General features: G+C 42.8%; 1 protein-coding gene across 6 annotated transcripts in view; it reads left to right on the top strand.

Moving 5' to 3' along the window:
- SPECC1 (sperm antigen with calponin homology and coiled-coil domains 1) overlaps positions 1–23,560 on the top strand; it is a 340,972-nt gene that overhangs the window by 172,288 nt on the left and 145,124 nt on the right. For all 6 annotated transcript variants that reach the window (XM_060203154.1, XM_007526170.3, XM_060203153.1 and 3 more), the window contains one exon: positions 13,142–14,706. In XM_060203154.1, the coding sequence (XP_060059137.1) occupies positions 13,142–14,706 (1,565 nt within the window). The remainder of the gene's footprint in view (positions 1–13,141; positions 14,707–23,560) is intronic.

The raw sequence follows: 23,560 nt of genomic DNA, 5'->3' as shown, positions 1-23,560 counted from the left end.
AATCTTTTAAAAAAAAGTCCCTTTAGCTTTTCTTGTAGTACTGGTTTAGTGGTAATAAATCCCTTTAACTATCAGTTAGTGTTAGTAAATCCTTCTAATGATTATCTGAACATCTCTTTATCACTTCTTGAAACCTGAGTTAGAACGTAGCTGGGTAGATAAGAGTATTCTTGGGTGGAGATCATTTCTACTCAAAATTTAAATAGACCCTGCCAGTTTTTACTGACCTCTAGAGTTTTGAGTTGGGAAGTCAGATGGTATTCCTATAGATCCTCCCTTATATGTAACTCTTTGTTTTTTTCTTGCTGCTTTTTTAGATTTTCTTTATCTTTCATCTTTACCATGTTAACTGTAAAGTGTTTTGGCATACATAAGTTTGGGCTTATTTTACTTTAAAGAATTCTGGATCTGGGTATCTATTTCCTTCTTAAATTTGGGGGAATTCTTGACTGTTATTTCTTCAAATAAGTGTTCTGTCCCTGTCCCTTTTCCTTCTCTTTCAGACACCCATGATATAAGTGGTGATTTTCTTGATGCTGCCCCATAATTCTCTTATAGTCCCTTCATTTGTTGTTTATCTTTTTGCCTTTATTTTCTTCTTTTTTTCTCTTCCTTTGCTCTTCTTTCTTAATGATTTCCTCCACTCATCCTTGAACTCTCCACTTTGACATTGACATCTGTCTTTCTGCTTTTAAATCTCTAGTTTTAATTCAGTTTTGGGTTCTATTAGCTGTATGATACATGTTTGTAAAATTATTCCTCTGACTTTGTTGAGTTTCACCTCTATTGCTCTCACTTTGGTGAACATCATTAGGATCATTACTTTGAAGTCTTATGTACGTAGTTTAAATAGCTTCATTGAATTTGGAGTTTTGTCCAGGTTGTCTTGATCATTTGCTGATAAATGGTAGTTCTTTTATCTTCTTATTATGTTTGGTGTTCTGTGAGGACCTGGGCCAGGGGTCCATGCTTGAGCAGGCCTTGACTACAGCCAGTCACAAGTGTTTATAGCACCAAAATTGATAACAACTAGGGATTCAAGGTTGCAAAGGCTCAGTAGCTACTAGATTGTTCAGTAGGAGGTTCAGGGCAATCTGAGTTGTTTAATGCACATAAAAGTGGATAGATGGCCTCAAACAAGAAATATTTGTCCACTTATAATCACAAAAGTCTTAAATCTCAGTATTTTACTCTTTTCTTCATTTAACATTACATGTATAGTATATATGACATTACATACTGTATTAAAGGTAAGCAGTAACTATTTTTTAGTTGTCTGATATCCCCTGCTGGGCTCTGAATTTGTTTTAGACTGATATGGTATACCTTCAATTAAAAAAATAAAAACCTAATCACCTTATTAAAGAAATGTTGGCATATAAGACTGTTGTTGTCACAGGGGTACAATGCCACATCACTCCATGATAGGCGTGAACATGCCTCACCCACAACCAACCTGTCATCTTCCTCTACCATAGGACCCTCTTTAAGTCCCTTCTCATCTCCCTCTTAGCAATCCTTAGCACTGCTAAAATAGTTTATTGATATTTCCCCTTGTTTTATTTCTTATTTTCCACCTGTGAGTGAGGGCATTTACTGCTTGTCCTGCTCCTTCTGGCTTACGTCACATAGCGTTATTCCCTCCAGTTCCAACAGCAAAAGAGAAGAACCAACTTTTCTGAGAACTTGGTAGCAGTCCATGGTGAGCTGTTTCCAATTCTTGGCTGTTACATGTAACCGTGCAGTGATTGTAGACATGTATAGATCTCTTCAGATAAGTTGTGTTTTTTTTGGATAGAAATTCAGGAGGGAAATTGTTGGACCCTGTGGTGAGTCTATTTTTAATACCTTGAGAAGTCCCTCCAGACTTTTCCATAGGGGTTGGGCCTTTTTACAGTCCTATCAGCAGTGTCAAAAAGTTTTTTTTTTCCTAATACTTTCTCGCCAGTGCTTGTTGTTTCAGTCCTTTTTAATGCATGCCATTCTCACAGATGTGAGGTGGTATCTCACAGTTGTCTTGTATGCCATTTTGATATGCTGTATTATTATGCCAGTGCACTAAACCAGGGAACTAACTCAATATTAGTCAGACCATGTCATCAACATTTCTTGTCTGATAGTGGCTCCCAGTATATACTCCTTTTATACCCCCCCCCCCAACAGGGTTACTGTTGGAGCTCAGTGCCTACATGGTGGCCATCTTTTCTTCTTGCCTCTAGATAAAGGGTAAGAGACAGAAAAGGAGAGATACCATAGCAATGCTCCACCACTTGAGAAGGTTACCCAGTGCAGGTACTCCTATGTGGTGGCCTGGGGTTTGAACCTGGGTCTTCATGCATATGCTTTACCATGTGTATACTTTGCCAGATGAGCCACCTGCCTATCCTGTGTCCCTCTTCTTTCAGGAAATCTCTTTTAGTAATTCACCATCTCCCCCTTTCAGGAGGTCAGCATGTTACCTTGACCTCAGTATGTACCTAATCAGAATGATGGGTTAGGGGGCCTGTGCTGGGGTCCTGGCAGAGTGATCTCACTGGATTGGGTGAGCCTATTGCTCAAGGTTGACTCACACTGCCATGAGGGCTTGTTGATGAAAGTGACCTATGAAGAAGGCAGGAGACAGAGAGGCAGGAACCCTGAGAAAATCTTTTGGTTGAGGTGGGCATGAAGTCAGACCTGGTCCTAGACTTTCAGCACACCAGAAACTTTCTTTTTTTATTGTTGCCAGTCTGAGCTGAGTTTTTTGTTGCAACCAAGAGATTCCTGACTTATCTGACCACATCTACAGTATTTTTGAGATTCTGGGTAACATTTCAGAGAAACCTTGTTAAATCTGAGGCTCCCTAGGCAGTCCAGACAAGGAATGGTCCTGGGTCCCCAGAGGCCTGATAGGAAGGACACAGGAATGCTTTGCTTAAAGCAGTGACCAAAAGGAAACAATGCCACCTCATATATTCCGTTGCCATGTGGGACAGGGAAGGCATTTGTCCTTTGTAGTTCCAAATGGATTCAGAACTGGAAACAACATGTGCCATGCTAGTGAAGGTCGAATTCAGCTTTATATAAAGAAGGATTATTGAGCTGTTTAACAGTAGAAGGGATTAAAGCTGTGCTCTCCTTCATGAAAATAATCACTAGGAACTAGGACAGAGAGTTTTCTAAATAACAAGAGAAGTTGAATACTGCTGAGGCTACTTTATGTGGACAAAATGAGGCTATATGTGACTTCCAGGCTGTAGGTTACTTCCAGTTCTGAAGTAACCTAATTTTCTGTGTTTCCTTGGATACAGTTTATTTATCATGTGACTATTGAACAATTTCAGAACCCTTCAGACACTTAGTTTCCTTATGTGTAAAGTGACAAAAACAGATAAACAAAAGCAGTACAGGGCAGTTGGCACACCAGGTTGATTGCACACATTGCCATGCACAAGGACTCGTATTCAGATCTCTCACTCCCACCTGAAATGGAGACACTTCATGAGCAGTGAAGCAGATCTGCAGGTATCTGTCTCTCCTCTCTCTCTCTCCCTTCCCTCTCAGTTTCTCTCTGTATATCAAATAGAAAAGGAACAAAATGGCCACTGGGAGCAATGGCTTCATCATGCAGGCACTGAGCTCCAGTGACAAACTTGTTGGTGATTAAAAACAAACACCTTCAAACAACCAGAAAAAAAAAGTGACAGTGATAGTACCTCAAAGTCACAATAATACTTTGCTAAGTGATTTTTTTTTTTTATAAGGATGGGATCCATGAAATGCTTTGAAAATCAAAAGCACTGGGGCCGGGCGGTAGTGCACTGGGTTAAGCACATAGTACAAAATGCAAGGACCCACTTAAGGATCCCAGTCCAAGCCCCTGGCTCCCCCCCCATGCAGGGTGGTCACTTCACAAGTGGTGAAGCAGGTCTGCAAATGTCTTTCTTTCTCTCCCCCCCGTTACCCCACCCCCTCTCACTTTCTGTCCTATTCAATAAAAATGTAAAAAAAAAAAGTGACCCCCCAGGAGCAGTGGATTTGTAATGTTGGCACTGTGCCCCAGAGATAACCCTGGAGACAAAAAGAAAAAAGCACTATGCAATTGTAAAGTGCTGTTATAATTTCCTACATTGTAAACCCTAACTTAAAGAAAATGAGTAGACCAGAGGTAACTCACCAGAGCATACATCTATGTAAGCATACATCTGTGTGAGGCCCTGGGTTTGTTCCCTGTCACAGTCCTAGGAGCACCATGGACAGCTAACAGGGAACTCCCATGGATAGTGGAATAGAGCTGTGGTGTTTCTCTCTCTTATGTCTCTCCTTCCCCCTTTCTCTAAAATAAAGAGTAAATATTGGGAGAGGACTGGGCGGTGGAACACCCTGTTAAGCATACAAATTACCATGGGCAAGGATTTGGGTTTGAGTCCCGCTCCCTACCTGCAAAGGGGATGTTTCATGAGCAGTGAAGCAGGTGTCTGTAGGGTTCTTTATTGGTAGGGCTGGGTGCCTGCACTATGAATCCATTATTCCTATGGCCATTTTTTTTTTCGAGAGGACAGAGAGAAATTGAGGGGTAGGAGAAGACAGAGAAGGAGAAAGATAGACACCTGCAGATCTGCTTTACCGCTTGTGAAGTGACCTCCCCCCGCAGGTGGGGAACCGGGGGCTTGAACCAGGATCCTTGCTCAGGTCCTTGCACTCCGTACTATGTGTGTTTAACCCAGTGTACCTGGCCCCTGGGTTCTCTTTTTCTCTATCTCTCCTATCCAATAAAAATAGGAAGAAAAGAAGAAAGTGGCTGCTGGGATGGAGCAGTGGATTCATAGTGCCAACACCAAGCCCTACCTCTTATCAATGGAAAAGAAAAAAAGAGTAAATATTGGGTATGGGAGGCTGCTTGATGTCACACATGTGTGAGACCCTGTGCTCTTTTCCTGGTGCTGTATGAATATATATATTCATTAAACTTCTTTAGTTTTTTTTTTCACGTATAGTTGGTTTAAAAAACAAACAGGGCCAATGTGAGATAATTCAGTGCTAGAACACAGGACTTGCATTCCTGAGGTTCCAGGTTTGCTCCCTGCCCCTGTCCAACACCTCATACGCCAGACCTAAACAACGCTCTGTTCTGTTTCTCTGATATTCTCTTTTGCCATAAAAATAAACAAAATTGGGGCCAGGTAGTTGCACATCTGGTTGAGTGCACATGCTATAATGCACAAGGAGCCAAGTTCAAGCTCCCAGTACCCACTTGCAGGGGGTAAGTTTTATGAGTGGTAAAGTGGTACTGCAAGTGTTTCTTTGTCTCTCTTCCTCTCTGTCTCTCCCTTCCCTCTTGATTTCTGATTGTCTCTATCCAGTAAAGATAATAATCTTTTTAAAAAGAAAGAAGTAGTGCTGGAGAGATAGCATAATGGTTATACCAAAAACTTTTTCATGCCTGGGGCACCTTAAGATCACAAGTTCAATCCCCAGCACCACCATAAACCATAGCTGGTCTCTCTGTATCTCTCGCATTAAAATAAATTAATTAATCAAGGGGCCAGGCAGTGGTGCACCTGATTGAGTGCACACATTACAGTGTGCAAGGACCTGGGTTCAAGTCCCTGGTCCCCACTTGCAGGGGAAAGCTTCACAAGTGGTGAAATAGTGCTACAGGTGTCTCTCTCTGTCTTTCTCCCTCTCTGTCTCCCCCCTCTTCTCTCAATTTCTCTCTCTATCCAATAATAAATAAATATTTTAAAATAAATTAATTAATAAACTTGAACATGAGCTCTGTACTGATCTACAGAACACACTGAGATTCTCTAGCTCTAGAGAAAGTTCCTTTCTGCCCCCCAAAAAGGTGGGTGGAACCTTGAGCTCTGATAACATTGTAGTTCCTTATGGCAGTGCTTCTGAGCCATGAGCCACCTTCTTCTTTTCTCTTTTATCTCCTGTGGTCTAAGTCCAAAGGATCAGTGATGCCTAGAAACGCTACAAGCTGCAGAGTACCTGCTTCCTCGCTATGTTCGGACTCTCTTTAAAATCTGTATATCTCCGGGAGTCGGGCTGTAGCACAGCGGGTTAAGCGCAGGTGGCGCAAAGCGCAAGGACTGGCATAAGGATCCCAGTTCGAACCCCGGCTCCCCACCTGCAGGGGAGTCGCTTCACAGGCAGTGAAGCAGGTCTGCAGGTGTCTGTCTTTCTCTCCTCCTCTCTGTCTTCCCCTCCTCTCTCCATTTCTCTCTGTCCTATCCAACAACGTTGACATCAATGACAACAACAATAGTAACTACAACAACAATAAAAAACAACAAGGGCAACAAAAGGGAGAATAAATAAATATATAAAAAATTTTTTAAAAAATCTGTATATCTCCTAGTCCTGGAACCTCTGGGACTTTGCTTGTATTCCCTGATGTTGCTTCTTTCTCATCCTTTACCCTGTTAATACTGCCTCTGTTGGTCTCAACTAAATCAACAGCCATGTCATGCTGCTACTGCCTTTTTGCTTCAGATTGTTTCCAGAGATGCTAAATCTGAGATGCCATGCTTCTCATTAAGGCCTTGCCCTTTCATTCTTTAGCCAAATACTACTTTGATAATAAGAATTAAAACAAAGAAATGTTAGGGGGCAGGGCGATGTCACAGTGGTTATGCAACAGGCCTTCATGCCTGAGGCCCCCCAGCTCCCCATGGAAAAGCAATTGTTGTCCCTTGGCATGACTTACAAAAATGTTGTTGGGGAGCTGTCACTCAGCTGTGGGTCTCTGACAAGCTCATCCTTCTGAGAAGATGAAGTCATACGCACCTTTAAAAAAATATTTTATTTATTTATGAGAAAGATAGGAGGAGAGAGAAACAGTCATCACTCTGGCACATATGCTGCCTGGGATTGAACTCAGGACCTCATACTTGAGAGTCCAAAGCTTTATCACTGTGCCACCTCCCAGACCACCTGTTTGATTTTTTTAAAGGATTATTTATTAACATGAGAGAGAGGAGGGGAGAGAGAACCAGAGCATTACTCTGAGAATGTGATGCCCAAAATTTGGGACTTGGGGGTCGGGTAGTAGCACAGCGGATTAAACGCACATGGTGTAAAGTGCAATGACCAGAACAAAGATCCCAGTTCAAGCCCCTGGCTCCCCACCGGCAGCGGGGGTTGCTTCACAAGTGGTGAAGCAGGTCTGCAGGTGTCTGTCTTTCTCTCCCCGTCTCTGTCTCCCCTTCTCTCTCAATTTCTCTCTATCCTATCCAACAGCACCACCAATGGCAACAATAATAACAGCAACGACAAGGGCAACAAAATGGGAAAAAATGGCCTCGAGGAGCGGTGGATTTTTGGTGTAGGCACCAAGCCCCAGCAATAATCCTGGAGGCAAAAAGGAAGAAAAAAAAACTTGGAACTTCAAGTCTGGGGTGACTATAATGCTAACTGATATCCTGTCAGAAGAGGATAAAAGATGAAAGAGTAAATCTTATTTACTTTCTTTTGTGTAGTTAGTTGAGTAGATAGAGTGATTGGAGGAAGTGAAGTAGGGAATAGGAGAGGAGGTATTTAGGCCTAAGTAATAAATATTTGATTAGCGAATTTATGGTGCCTTCTTTAGGCCGTTCTACTAGATTGTCAAGTTTCTTAGGTCTAAGTCTAATCACAGAAGACTTTTACTTTGAGGTATGTAATTGCCCTTAACTTATGGGTATGTGTACACATGTACCCAGTACCCTAGGCCTTTAACCTACATGTAAGCTCTGTAACTTTTTAATTATTATTTTGTTATCTTTATTTATTTATTGGATAGACACAGTCAGAAATTGAGAAGGAGGGTAATAGAGAGGGAGAGAGTCAGAGCGACACCTGCAGCACTACTTCACCACTTGTGAAGCTTTCATCCTGCAGGTGGGGACCAGGGACTTGAACCTGGGTCCTTGTACACTATAACATATGCGCTCAGCCGGTATGCCACCACCCAGCCCCAGATCTGTAACTTTGTTAGAAAATGCACCAGGTGAAATAGAACTAAGTAGTCCTGTGTGTTAAGAAAGATCTCGCCAGGTTAAAGGAGCTGGGACGTTGGCATCTCAGATTTAACATCTCTGGAAACAATCTGAAGCAAAAAGGCAGTAGCAGCATGACATGGCATGGTGACCAACAGAGGCAGTATAACAGGGTAAGGGATCAGAAAGAAGAAACATCAGGGAATACAAGCAAAGTCCCAGAGGTTCCAGGACTAGGAGATATACAGATTTTAAAGAGATTGGGAATGGTACCTTACAGTCTTAGAAAGAGTTTTAAATGGCATTTGTTAATAATTATTATAACCAAGTTGGTTGGGAGCTTCTTTTTTTGAAAACCCAAAGGCTAGAATTTAGTGTAATATATTTGACATTACCATGCTTTATGCCATTTAAGGACATTAACTAATAACAATGTCTCAGACATTGACAGGACCAGATGGTTTTGATCTCTCTGGTCTAAGGTTGAAAGTAACTTAAATAAATTTTTTAAAACTACTTAAACAATTTAAGCCCAGTGTCAAAATTCAATTAGCTTACAAGTTTAAAACACTTATTATGAAACATAAGGACCGCCAGCTCTCCCTCCACCTGCAGGGGGGTCATTTCACAAGCGGTGAAGCAGATCTGTAGGTGTTTCTGTCTCTCTCCCTCTCTATCTCCTCCTGCCCTCTCAACTTCTCTTTGTCCTATCCAATAAAAATGAAAAATGGCCTCCAGGAGCAGTGGATTCATAGTGGTGGCACTGAGCCCCAGCAATAACCCTGGAGGCAAGAAGAGAAAAGAGAAAAGAAGAGAAAAGAAAAGAAAAGAGTTTGCATGTGTTGTTGTTTTGCAAGTTTCATGTTTCAGAGACCACATGAGTGAAGCCATAGTTGTCTTTCACCTCTTATTTCACTAAGGTGGGGACCCTGGGGCTCAAACCCAGATCCTTGCATGGGTCCTTGTGCTTGGTACTATGTAAGCTTAACCAGGTGCACCGCTGCCCAGCCCCCTATCCGATAACTTCTTTTCCGGTCATCTGCCAATGGGCTTTTAGGCTACTTTCACTCTGGCTGTTGTGAATAATGCAGCTATAAACATGGGAGTGCGTATGTCCCTTAGAATTACTGCTTGTATGTCCTTTGGATAAATTACTTAGGATTGCTGAATCATTGAGTATTTCTATCTTTATTGGTAGGAGAACTTTCCATACAGTCTTCCAAAGGACCTGACCCCTTTGCATTACCATCAGCAGTATAACAGAGTCCTCCACAAGTGTTTTAAATTGCTGCGTTCACCTTAATAACTGAACGGGCACACAGTTTTCTCGATTTCTGGTAGCCTCAGTAGGGATAAATGATAAGGTATGAGGGTGAGAGGCCAACACAATTTGGGGGTAAAGAGACACTGGCTCTATTCTCCCACCACCCCTTGTGGAGGCCTCCTTGCTGCCATGAATGTCTCAGGTTGAAAGTCCAACTTCAAGGTTCCAGAACTTACTTTCCACAGTGACCCTCCTAGCTCACTGTACTTGAGGAAAAGTGAGTGGCACAACCTTTCTGACCAGTCACTCTGAGTTTTAGGCCCAGCTGCCCTCTACTCTTGCCTGTCACACCTGTGAAGGGATGTCTTTGGGCTACTGACAGACACAAATAGTGAGCGAGCAGCAATCACCAGCCTTAGTTTGGTTTAGTAATGAATTCCACTCTCTAAACTAAAGCCACCAATTCTAGTAGCTGAAATGACTGGCATAGAGCTAGGAAAGAACCTTTCAGTAAACAGAAAGCAGCTATAGGGCCGGTGAAATAGCTTATTTGGATAGTTTGCCTGTGCCATGTGCATGACCCAGGTTCGAGCCCAGCCTCCACCACATTGAAAGAAGCTTCAGTGTTGTGCTCTCTTTTCCTTTCTCCCAATCTCTGTCTTACAAGGAAAAAACAAAACAAAACAAAACAGGCATATTTGTGGCTTTCTCCAAGTGATAAGGAAGTATCAAAAAAATGGAAAATATAGAAAAAAAAGACTGGGTTTTATATTTTGTTACACACTACTGGACACACCTCATAAATGTACTTTGGTCTGGTATAAAAGAAGTTCCTGGTCATTTAGATAAGGCTGATTAAGTGGAGCACATAGCAGTGTTTGGCAGCAAAGAGAAGGAGCCGACCTGGAGCTGGAAGGGGTGCCAGGTTGACCTGATATCCTGTGTGTCCCTCACATCTCCAGCACACAATTGACGCTGAGTCTAGTTTCAGTGTCCCTGTTAGGAACAGCAGGTGTCTCTGTGACAATCAGTCCTGGATACCCCACCCCCACCACCCATACCTTTCTAGCTGTAGTTAAGGTTAAAAATTATCTTCCAGTTTTCACTAAGGTCCTTGCAAAGATTACTTCACTCTGGGAGGCTGGTCTCACCAAACAGCTTATGACTGGGTGATTTTAATCTTCATCTTATAAGAACGATTAAATGAACCTTCTCTTCGTTGTGTACTTGATATGATGCAGGTTAGGTGCCTGATCACCTTCAAGGGCTAAACATGTATCACAGTGTATGTAGCTTTCCTGACACTTCGAAAAGTTAAAAAAGAAAAAAAGGTTGGGAGATAGCATAATGGTTATACAGAAGACTGTCATGCCTGAGGCTCCAAGGTCCCAGGTTCAGTCCTCCATATTACCATCAGCCAGAGCTGAGCAATGTTCTGATTAAAAAAGAAAAAAAAAAAAAAGTTTAGAGGGAGTTCGCCGGTAGCATACCAGGACCGACATAAGGATCTTGGTTCAAGCCCCCGGATCCCTACCTGCAGGTTCACAAGTGGTGAAACAGGTCTGCTGGTGTCTTATCTTTCTCTCCTTCTCTCTGTCTTCCCCTCCATTTCTCTCTGTCCTATCCAACAACAACAACATCAATAACAAAAACAATAATAACTACAACAATAAAACAAGGGCAACAAAAGGAAATAAATAAATATTAAAAACAAAAGAGAGCCACCATCATAGCTCACCTGAATAGTGCGCATGACTTGCCATGTACATGACTCAAGTTCAAGTTCAGCCCCTATCTACTGCACTGGGGGGAACTTAAGTGCTGTGGTGTCTTTCCCACTCTCCCTCTGTCTTTAAAATAGAGGCTGGATGGTGGTGCACATGGCTGAGCACACAGGTTACAGTGCAACAAGGACCCAGGATCAAGCCCCAGGCCCCCACCTGCATGGAGAAAGAATCAAGTGGTGAAACAGTGCTGCAGGAGTCTCTCTCTATTATATCTTCTCCTTCCCATCTTATATTTGCTATATAAATAAACACAATAAAACCATCATTTTTCAGTAGACTAATATGACATTTTAGGCTGTATTGTTAGACTCAACAAGGATGCTGTCAGCCTTCATACCATCCCCTGAGACAGATGCATAGCAGTCTTGGCAGTAAATTTAGAACAGCTATAACCCTAGGTTCTGCTTCTGCCTTGGAAGATTGGGGCTGCAACCAGTCTGTGTGTGTACCCCTTCTCCAAACCCTACCCCTTCTCCAAACCCTTCCCTGAAGAGTGGGCGGCCTCTTTGTGGGAAGCTTCCACCTAGAGTGCATGGTCATACAAATTACTGGAGTCTGCCTTCATAGTGGCCTTTGAATTTTTCTCTTTGTTTTCTTTCTTCCTTCCTTCCTTCCTTCCTTCCTTCCTTCCTTCCTTTCTTTCTTTCTTTCTTTCTTTCTTTCTTTCTTTCTTTCTTTCTTTCTTTCTTTCTTTCTTTTTGTCTTCAGGGTTATTTCTGGGGCTCAGTGTCAGCATCACAAATCCACTGCTCCTGGAAACTATTTTTTTTCCCTTTTTTTGCCCTTGTTGTTTTATTGTTGTTGTTGTTATTGTTGGATAGAACAAAGAGAAATAGAGAGAGTAGGGAGAGACAGAGAGGGGGAGAGAAATATAGACAACTGCAGACCTGCTTCACTGCTTGTGAAGCAACCCCCCTGCAAGTGGGGAGCCAGAGGCTCGAACCGGGATCCTTACACAGGTCCTTATGCTTCGTGCCACGTGTGCTTAACCCGCTGCGCTGCCGCCCAACCCCCAGTCTTTGAATTTCTAACTAGGTCCAGGATGTTCAGTTCACACCTTAATCTTAGAGCTGGGCTTCATGACTAAGGGATATAGGAGACTGATATGTGGGCTTTCATCTGTAGACATTTTATTACTGTCTATCATAAGTAACATAGATGAAGAATTAAGATATAGTGGTGGTGCACCTTGTAGAGCACACACGTTACCATGCACAAGGACCTGAGCTCAAGCCTCCTATCCCCACCTGTAGAGGGAAGCTTCAGAAGTAGTGAGACAGTGCTACGGGTGTCTTTCTTTCTCTCTCCCTATCTTTCCCTCCCTTCTCAATTTATCTGTCAAGTAAAATAAATATAAAAAAGATATACTGTATGTGAAATAAAAATAATGGTAGTAGAGATGAAAATAAAAATGAGTTCCGTAAATTATTTCCCACTATCAGTACTCTAAATTCTGTATCTTTTCCATTTTGTATAAACTCCTTTAACATTTAAAGCTGTACCATAGACAAATTTAGCACGTGTGTGTATATTATATATATATGTATTACATATAGATATATGAAGCATGTACCCCATTTATTTTGGCTTCTCTGTGAAGGCAGATGATCTCTGCTAATGTTATAAAAGCCATATGTCAACTGGACTAGGTTAGTCTTTCCTTAGTATTATTTGTGTGCCTTCTGATGTCTTCATCATGTGTATTTAAAGTCTTGTGGATAATGACATTATTTTTAGTGTGCTATTCGAAAACTCACTGTAGATTCATCTTTTTTCAAACAGCTGTTTATATTCCATGGTGCTCCACCATCTGAGACTTATAGAATCCTTCCCTCACATTCTGTCATGTTTATGAAGTCCCCATAGAAATTTCCCTTGCATTTCACTGACCTGAGTTGAGGTGTGTGTTCATGTGTGTTGTCTTAAATGAGATATGTTCAGCTGCAGTCAGAGATGGATTCATGCTGAATAGCTCAAGGGTGAGTCTCTGGGTAGAGGTACAGAAATCCAGGCCAGCAGTGGGGAGTTATCCTAGGGAAGGGGATGTCAATGAAGGCAAATGGGCACCTTGAGATGGAAATCGTTTGGTGATTCATTTCACTGGTTTCTTCTTCTTCTGTCTTCAGGAGCTATGACTGCAGCAAAGAGGACAGGCATTCCGGCTCCCCGAGAACTGTCGACTGCTGTCTCACGAGAGAGGGCTGTGCCACGTGGACCCTCTAACCCAAGGAAGCCAGTGTCGAGTCCCACCTCGTCCAGAACCCCCACCCCTACCAAGTACCTGAGGACCACCTCAGTGAGGCCCAAGCAGGAGAATGATGGAGGGGAAAAGGCTATGCTTGAAGCCCAAGTCCGGGAGCTTTTGGTGGAAGCCAAAGCTAAAGACAGCGAGATTAACAGGCTCCTGAGTGAACTGAAGAAATGCAAGGAGAAAAGGACCTCAAACACTGAAGAGGTTGATGCCTCAGCCCCAGATGGAAATAGCACACCAGTCTCACCAGCTGACCTGGCGCCCCTGCTGAGAGCTCTTGAGGAGAAGAACAGGAGTTTCCAGAAAGAGATGGTTGACCTGGAGGAAGAGAACCGGGCTCTGCGGGAGAAGCTGACCTGCCTTGAGCAGTCCCCCAATTCTGAGGCCAGTCACATGGGGGACAGCAACTGCCCTACCTCCCTGACTCAGGAATTGAGCTTTGGAAACCAGCTGTCAGGGGAGACGGATGAGTACAATAAAACCACACATGAAAGCATGCTGAGGACATCGGGTTCTTCCAGTAGTGATGTCACCAAGGCCTCCTTGTCCCCGGATGCCTCAGACTTCGAGCACATCTCAGCAGATCCCCCCTCCCGGCCACTGTCCTCCACAAGCAACCCCTTCAAGAGTCCGCGGTGTTCCACTGCTGGGAGCTCCCCCAATAACGCCAGTGAACTGTCCCTGGCTTCCCTCACCAAGAAGATCCAGAAGATGGAGGAGAACCACCACAGCACAGCGGAGGAGCTGCAGGCAACCCTGCAGGAGCTGTCTGACCAGCAGCAGATGGTGCAGGAACTGACAGCCGAAAATGAGAAGCTGGCAGACGAGAAGACTCTTCTAGAGACTTCCTTCCACCAGCATCGGGAGAGGGCAGAGCAGCTCAGTCAAGAAAACGAGAAGCTGATCAATCTTCTCCAGGAGCGAGTGAAGAAGGACGAGCCCAGCTCCCAAGAAGGGAAAATCCTAGAGCTGGAGCAAAAGTGCACAGAAATCCTGGAGCAGGGCCGTTTCGAGCGAGAGAAGCTGCTCAACATCCAGCAGCAGCTGACCTGCAGCTTGCGGAAGGTTGAAGGGGAGAACCAAGGGGCCTTGGAGATGATCAAATACCTCAAGGAAGAGAACCAGCAGTTGAGCAGCTTCCTTGAGCAGGAGCGACATAACAACAGCGTGATGGTCAAGGCTTTGGAAGAATGCAGAGTTGCCATGGAAGGGCTAAAAACCGAAAACGAGTCTCTGAAATCCCACTTGGAGAATGAGAAGCCAAAAGGTTTGGTGGAGGCCTGTCTGGTGGGACAAGCAACAGAGAGCTGTGAAATACAGGAGATGTTGCAAATAGCTAGAGCAGAGAAAGACCAGCTGGAGCTGTCCTGCACTGAGCTCAGGCAGGAGCTGCTCAAAGCCAACAGTGAAATCAAGCAGGTCTCAAGTCTGCTCGCCAAGGTAAGAGCTGATTCTACATCATGTTGGTCATCTTCCTTGTCTCCACCTTCCTTCTTGGCCATCATCTTCTCAGAACACAGAGCATAGCTGATGTTCCTCATGAATACAGCATTCTAGCTCGGAAATCTGTTAAGAGTCCAGATTGATTGGGGTTACAGAAAGAAAGGTGGGAGTGGGCAGGGAAGAAAGCTGTAATTTCTTTTTATAGTAGCTTTATTTGGTTTTGAGGTGACCTCAGGTCACAAGACTGTTAAGTGCTTTAGAAGTATAATTTCTCATCTCTTTAAGATGTGTTACCAGGCTGGTGAAATAGCTCATTTGGATAGTGCACTGCTTTGCCATATGGTTTGAGCCCAGTCCCCACTGCATTAGAGGAAGCTTCAATGCTATGGTCTCTTTCACTATCTCTGTCTCTGTCTTAAAAATATATATATATGGACTAAGTGGTGCTGCATCTGCTTAAGTGTACACATTACAGTGCATAAGGACCCAGGTTCAAGCCCCTGGTCTCCACCTGCAGGGAAAAAACTTCATGAGTGGTGAAGCAGGGCTATAGGTATCTGTGTCTCTCTTTTCTATCTCCCCAACACCTGTCTCTATCCAATAATAAATAGATTTTTAAAATTTGTTCCCATACCTCAGTCTCCACAAAGTACCAGTATCCCTTCAACTGAAGTCCTCTGTCCCTCCTGTTGTAACCAGCCTCCCAACCCCGCATACACACCCCTGCCTACAGCCCCAAATACTGAACTTTTCTCTTGTTGTAAATGTTTGTCTGGAGTCCAGGCTTCTTTCTATACAGTTTGCCACATGTTGCAGAGATAAAGGAAGACCTCAGCCCTGCCTAATGACACATCCTGGTTTCTGACAGCAAGCATTATATAATGTAATGACTGTAGTAACTCAAATCACTAAGTGGGATTCTGCCAGTCACTGTTCAGGTGCCATTGTGCCAGACTAGCTTCGTGGGCGGGAGAGAGAGACGACCAGGGACTTATGGCTGAGTGGTACACAGTTCAGTCTTTATTCATGTGGAACACAGTGCAATCTAAGCTATCTCTAATCACAGTCCTGTCCTTATATATCCTGAGGCAGAAGTGTCAGGTCCGAAGAGGATGTACATAGGATAGGGGGTGGGGAGAAGGAAAAAGCATGCAAAACAGTGAGGATTAAACCAATGCCCTGGAGGCAGGGCAGTGCTTAGTTAATAGTGGTTATGTAAATAGAATACAGTGTTAAGCAGGGGGATTAAACAAATGAAACAGAAGGGGTCTTAGAAGCAGACCAACAGGATTCAGTGGGATTTTCTTCTAGGGGATGTGTATGTGTATATCTGTCTCAAGAATGAAAGCAATTACTTCTAATAATCCTTTACATAGTGTCCATTTTTGAGGGTGGGGAAAGCTAGTATTTTCTGAGCATATTGTTATCACTGGTCTTTGAAACATAATTTTAAAGACAAGATAGTGTGTGATTGTATAGAGATTTCATACATGAGGTCTAAGTCTCCTGTTTTGTTTTTTCCAGCCTCCCAATCTTGTAAATGCAGTTTTGTCTCTAATTACTTCCTTAGGAAAAATTCTCAGACATTGACTTGCTGTGATTGAGCCCAACCACCTTAAGGCCTTTCAGTCCCTCCAGCCAGGTTGCCTCCAGAGATACAACAGCTTCCTCCCACCTGTGGATCATGAACCTACTTGCTCCCCAGAGTCCCTGCCAGCACTGGGGTTGGCTCATTCCAGTCTCACCTTCATTTTCTTCCACCACTCTAATCCCCTTCCTCTGTCTTCACTTGTAAAGATGTTCCTAGCCCAAGAGCAAAGAAACCATCACTTCTTTTATTCTTTCTTTTTCTTTTCTTTTTTAAATGATCATTTTAATCAGCCTGGAATTGTTGTCCCTGAGGACTGTGCATTGTTCATCCAATCTATGCCTAGCAGTAGGGACAGAAAGGCAGGGGAAGGGGATTCTGCTGCCCTGCTGCTATGCAGCAGTGTGTCTTGAAAGCTAGGGGCCTATTGGCATGTGAGCAAGAGAGAGAAAAAAAGAAAGGGGGTTGTTGTTGTTGATGATGATGATGTTATGTTGTTACTGTTTTTAAGATAAAGGCAAAGAGAGTAAAAGCAGCCACAGCCAGAGGGATAGAGAATGGGAAAGCTATCAGGGGAGGGGATGGGATATGGAGATTGGGTGGTGGGAATTGTGTGGCGTTCTACCCCTCCTATTCTACGGTTTTGTTAATGTCTCCTTTCTTAAATAAAAAATAAAAATAAAAAATAAAGCAGCCACAGTACAAAGTTCCTTCAGTGCAGTGAGGTCACACACATGGCAAAGCAGCCCACTGTCCAAGTGAGCTATTTCACTGAGTCTGGTGAGAAAGGTTGAAGACATCTATCTACCCACCTTATTTCAGGAGCTGTTGCTGTTTTTGGAAACACACTTACGAGCTCCTGGGGAGGTTTGTCTCTGGCTTCGCCTGCCTTTACATTTTCAGTTGCCACTAGGTCCTGGTGTTGGATTGTCAACAGCCTTAGTGGTGAGCAGTGCTGGGAATCTGTGTCACTGTGTTCTGCATTCATAGTACATTAGTAAGAGTAGGAAAGCAACTCCCTCAGTGGGTACAAAGCAGGGCTCCTTTGGACTGTAAATTGGTAACTGTAGCTTTGCACTAGGTTTGAACACCTCATGGATTTAGTCCATCCTCTATGACTATTTTAAAATGTTCTGTCTCCCATGAGACCTTCTTGAAACTCTCTCACAGTCCTTCATCAATCTTCTTTGCTGTTTCAATCACCATTACATCTGATGTATCAATGAGAAATAATGTGGCATCTTAAAAGCAATAGTTTATATATATTATTATACATATTTTTTAGACAGAGGCAGAGAAAGAGAGTGAAAGAGCTTCAGTTTGATGGGACTGGGTTTGATCCTGTGTTGTGCATATGATAAAGGAACACACTAGCCAAGTGACCTGTTGGGTTGTCAGAAAAGTCATGATGTATTTTTCTTTGCAAAAATGCACCATGACTTTTTTGATAACCCAATATTTTACTGACCCTCAGTGGCTTATTTCTTCCGGTTCTAAAAGTATATGTTCATTCAGAAGATTTAGAAAATGCAGAAATATATAAAGAAGAAAACTAATTAAAACTTTAATCTCAGTGCTTCCAGACAAGCACTACCAGTTTTTGCTGTAGATCTTTTCAAGTGCTTCCCCAGTTTATACTCACACACTGCAGTATAAGTACAACTTCTTTCTTTCTTTTCTTCTCTTTCTTTTGCCTCCAGGTTTATCATTGGGGCTCAGAGCCTGCACTGTGAATCCACTGCTCTTGGCAGCTATCTTTTTCTATTTTTTTGGATAGGACAGAGAGAAATTGAGAGCAGAGGGGAAGATGGGAAAGAGAAAGATCTGCAGACTTGCTTCACCACTTGTGAAGCAATCCCCCTGCACAAGGGGAGCGGGGGCTCAAACCAGGATCCTTGCCTGCCCTCCATAAGTATAATTTCTAGCATTATTATAATACTCAATATTTCCATATTAACTTCTGGAGAGTATTTAATCTGCCCGGATAGCATATGTCCCTCTATATTCCATGAATACAAAGACCCACATTAGTTTTTATCAATTCTGCTCGTATCTGTTTTTATTCATTAGTATAGATTTTATCTTTATTAATCTTTCATCAGACTCTCTATTTCTTTGATTTCTTGAATAAAAGTCTTTGCTCTATCCTTGGTTAGTTAAAAATGAAAACTTTTAAAGGCAAAAATTTTCCAGTCATTGTTCCTTTGGCTAAATAAAAGATTAGACTTACTGACTCCTGGGTTAAACTAAATCTAATATAGCAAAAAACAAAAGTGTTTGCCTTCTCTGTAGAGGACATGTTCCACATTGATGTTTTAAAGCAAGCCATTAATTATATTGTCCATCTGTTTTTTTATCTTTATGTGTTGCTGGATTATTAGAACTATCAAATAATAACAGGATAAAAATTTTTAAAAAGTCTACTAATATGAGGTAATCTGAGGTGGAAGGTATGGAGCATGATGTCACATGGGGGGCTTCTTTCGTAGACATCAAGATTCTAGCCTGTGGTTTGTTTGTAAAGAGGTAGGGATCTGTAATCATAGTAACTTGTTTTAGCCTTTCTGCCTTTCCTATTACTGTAGAAAAAGTAAAATCAGGATTGGAGAAATAATGTAATGGTTATGCAAAAAGACTCATACCTGAGGCCCTAGAGGCCCCTTTATGCCCAACACCACTATAAACCAGGGCTAAACTTTGCTTTGGTGAAGAAATAACAACAGGCCCACTAGGCTAATAGCTTACTACACCCTCTGCAAAATAACAACTAGACCCTCCTGCAACCACAAATTCAAGTGAATTTATAGGAATTTATAGGGAGTTACCCCAAAGGAAACAGGAGTGCTTTCTCCATGAAACTATAATAAAAGTTATAAAGTGTTAGGCTGATAAAAAGCCTGGGTCCTCCTGACTTAGTTAATGGTTAATTCTGTGACCTTGGGCAGATTCTTTTTTCACTGTACGATGTTGAATAGCTGTGTGATGGTAGAGAGATTTGGGCCTTGTATTAAATGCTTTCAGCATTTTTTTATAAAAATGTTTGTTATAGGCAGCTGTTGTATTCCTTTTATTAAACCATGCAAGTATTTTGCTAAGAAATGCTGTGTTTCCTTTCATTGTTTAAAAAAAGCAATGGTGATTACATGTTTCTACTTAGAGAACTGTAAGATCTGTAGATCTTATACACCTACTGTGATCTCACAGTTTTTATGTAATCCTAATTTATTTTCCTGCTTTAATTTGTTAATGAAGCAATTTACAGTCACAGATTATCTTAGGTAGTCTATTGTTAAATCCTCTTTGCATTCCTGGGAGTAAATTCTAATCCTTCACTTCCCAGCTGCTTTGTTTGCCATTTTGCAGAGAACTTTAAGATGCAGCTACCTTCAGCAGATGTCAAAATGACTTTGCCATTAATCACCAAACTAACTCCAATTCTTGGCAGAAGGTGACTATTGTGAGCAAAGAACCACACAATTTGTTTATAAGGGGGAAAGGCAGTGCCAAGCCATTCTATGATCTCATAGGTTTAATCATTCCGTATAAATTTTCAGTTTAGGTAAGTCACTGACATGCCTCAGATGCTGTTAGAACCTCTGAAAAAACCTTACAATGAACTTTTCTTTGGTAGGGAATGAGCCTCTTCCTTGTACAGTAAGTATAAGAATGGTAGGACATGTGTGTGTGTGTGTGTGTGTGTGTGTGTGTGTGTGTGTGTTTATCATTAGTGATTCAATAACAATTAACAAGGCTGTAAGATAAGAAGGTTACAATTCCATATAATTCCCACCACCAGAGTTTGGTATCCCATCCATTGGAAGGTTCCCTATTCTTTATCCCTCTGGGAGTACGGGCCAGAATTCCTCATTGGGTATAAACGGTAAAGGGTCTCTTTTGTAATTGCTTCTCCACTGAACATAGACGTTGGTAGGTTGATCCATCCATACTTCAACCTGTCTGTCTTTCCCTAGTGAGCTAGGGCTCTGGAGAGATATTGGTAAGGTCATCTGCCCAGGGAAGCCAGGATGGCATCATGGTAGTACCTGCAAAACTTGGTGGCTGAAAAACATTAAGATATAAATCAGGACAGTTTGTTAATAATCAGGAACCTAAAGGTCAAAATAGAACAGATGGAACAAAGGGTCTTGGTGTGGGAAGAAGCTAGGCAGTCCATTTCAAGGGGCCCATGGCATTAGTCATTTTTGCTTGAGCCAATAGCTAACATGCAGGTGGGCTAAGACTGTTGTCTGGGAAGATAGTGTCAGAGTTAAAATAGGACTACAAAGCTTGGTATGGGCAGAAAGTAGTTTCAAAAGATGAGGAAAATATATAAATACCATTAACTGTTAACCCCTATATCTATTCATAGTTAGCACAGGAGCCTGTGTAGCCTCTGCATCCCTGTCAGTCTGAGCTCACAGGTTCATGGTCATGGCTAGGAACATTTTAGGCTGCCCTTATTTCAGAGCCAGTCTTCCTCGAGTGACAGAGTAGATTGTCCCAGCCTCCTTTCGGAGAGTGGGGCAGTCCCTACCATTGCTGTTCTATATTGAGGGCAAGATCCTCTAGAGGTTCACATGAGGGCTTATGATGATGTTCCTGATAGAAGTGAACAGTGATGGTGGAAAGAGGGACCCATTATATATCTTGGCCCATCATATCTATGTGGGAATCTAAGGATACCCTAACTAGTGAACTGCAGATGATGGATTGGCCTGGTAGTGGCCAAAAAGGCCATCTTTAATGTGTGCCAGTCTCTTGCCTGTATCCAACTTTTGTAATCCTTACTTTAACTGACAAGGCTAGATTTAAGGTAGTTGAGTGAAATGAAGTAGAGAATAGGAGAGGAGGGTATCTAGGCCTAAGTACAAAGTATTTGATTAAATACTTTATGGTGTCTTTTTTAGGTCTTTCCACTTGCTTGCTGCACTTACTGAGTCTAAGTCTACTCATTGCAGACTATTGCACACTTTTCTTTAAAGTATATACTTTCCCCTAAGTTTTGGATACCTATGGACATGTACCTTATCCCTTGGGCCCTGGGTTCTGTAACTTTGTTAGGAAGTGGACTAGCAGGACTTTTACACTAATTCTGTGGGTAGCAGCCCAGTAATATAGCTCAGTGGATTGTCTCTCAAGCACAAGGTCCTCAGTTCAGTCCCTGGCATCACATGAACCAGAGTGATACTCTAGTTCTCTCTCTTTCCTCTCACCATTAACAAAATGAGTAAGTTTTTAAAAAATATTAATTCTATGAATAGTTGGGTTTTCTCTTCAGTTTCTTTGACTTTGGCTGTCTGCTAATATCATTATTCTTTTCAGTCTTTGCTATCTACCGTATAAATTTTGTTGGCAGCTTGATGTTTGGTCATGTGACATCTTTTTTTTTTTTTTGCCTCCAAGGTTATTGTTGTGGTTCAGTGCCTGCACTACAAATCCAGACGTCTTTCTCTCCCCCTCTCTGTCTTCCCCTCCTCTCTTAATTTCTCTCTGTCCTATCCAACATCAATGGCAAAAATAACAAGGGCAACGAAATGGGAAAAATGGCCTCCAGGAGCAGTGGATTGGCAGTGCAGGCACTGAGCCCCAACAATAACCCTGGAAGCAAAAAAAAAAAAAAGAAAAAATTATTAAAGAGAGAAAGAGAGAGAGAAGGGGAGACAGAGAGGGGGAGAGAAAGACAGACACCTGTAGACCTGCTTCACCACCTGTGAAGCGACCCCCCTGCAGGTGGGGAGCTGGGGATTCAAACCGGGATCCTTATGCTGGTCTTTGCGCTTTGGGCCATGTCTGCTTAAACCTCTGCACTACTCCCCCCCAACCCCTGGTCATGTGACATACTTTTGCATAACCCTGAGGGAGTGTCTGATTGCCACAGACTCTAGAAATATTAACCTCCTATAAGCCACAGAAAGCCAGGCCTATCCAGTAAGCAATATGTGGTTAAAAGAAGATCTTGTCTTTCTGTTTTTACATTTACTTTTTTACTTTTGTATGTATTTGAATATAAACAGAGAAATTGAGAAGGGGAGACAGAGGTAGAAAGAGAGATACTAGGAGTCAGGCGGTAACACAGCGGGTTGAGCATGTGGCGCAAAGCGCAAGGGTCAGCATAAGGATCCCGGTTCAAGCCCCCGGCTCCCCACCTGCAGGAGGTCACTTCGCAAGCGGTGAAGCAGGTCTGCAAGTGTCTATCTTTCTCTCCTCCTCTCTGTCTTCCCCTCCTCTCTCTTCTGTCCTGTCCAACAACAACAACAGCTATGACAACAATAACAACTACAACAAGTACAACAACAAGGGCAACAAAGTGGGAAAAGTAGCCTCCAGGAGCAGTGGATTCGTAGTGCAGGCACCGAGCCCCAGCAAAAAAAAAGAAGAGAAACTACTCTGGTTTTAAAGAAAGCCTAGGAGCTGGCAGCTGACTTACCCAGTAGAGCACACATGTTACTATGCCCAAGGACCAGAGTTTGGGACCAGGGCCACTACACAGGAGCACCTGAGTGTGTGGTGGTAGTGGTGGTGGTGGTGGGGCATTTCACAAGCTACTCTGGTGTCTCTCTTTCTCTGCACCTCCGTTCTTTTTCTTCCTCATCCTCTTCGTTTCTTTCTCTCTCTCCCCCCATGTCCCCCCTTCTATCTACAAGAAGGAAAAAAAAAAATCCATTGGGAGTGATGGATTGCAAAGCTCTGGTACTAACCCTATTTAGAAAAAGTCTAGAATACCCCAGGAAGTTGTGCCATCACCAGAGTGCTGGTCTTGCAGGCATGAGATCCTGGTCCTTGGGCATAGTAACATGTGTGCTCTACTGGGTAAGTCAGCTGCCAGCTCCTAGGCTTTCTTTAAAACCAGAGTACAACAGTATATTTTATATTGTAATCTAGAGCCATACGGCTTCACAGTTGAAACAGCATGTTCACAGAGCAGGGCCACAACATACCACAGGCCATGTGCTCTGACTCTCCCACATTGCTTCTCTTCTTGTTTTCTCTCTGCCTCCCTCCCTTTCTTGTGTACCACAACCTCCTGATCCAAAAGCACTTCAGATACAGCTGTGGTGTCTCTCCTGCTCTCTGTGTGTCTCTCTGAAAAAAAAAAAAAAAAGGAAGAAACACTCGGCCCTGAATCAGTGGAATCACACATGCATGAGACCCTGGCTCCGCAATAAAAGGAAAGAAAATCTCACTATACTGCCCTCCAATCACCTGTCCGTTGAGTGCTCTCTTGCATCTGACTCAGAAGCAGTGGGATATATTGGTCAAGAC

Source organism: Erinaceus europaeus, chromosome 12 (genome assembly GCF_950295315.1).
Source record: "Erinaceus europaeus chromosome 12, mEriEur2.1, whole genome shotgun sequence".
Taxonomy (NCBI): Eukaryota; Metazoa; Chordata; class Mammalia; order Eulipotyphla; family Erinaceidae; genus Erinaceus; species Erinaceus europaeus.
This window is presented reverse-complemented; position numbering and strand designations above follow the sequence as displayed.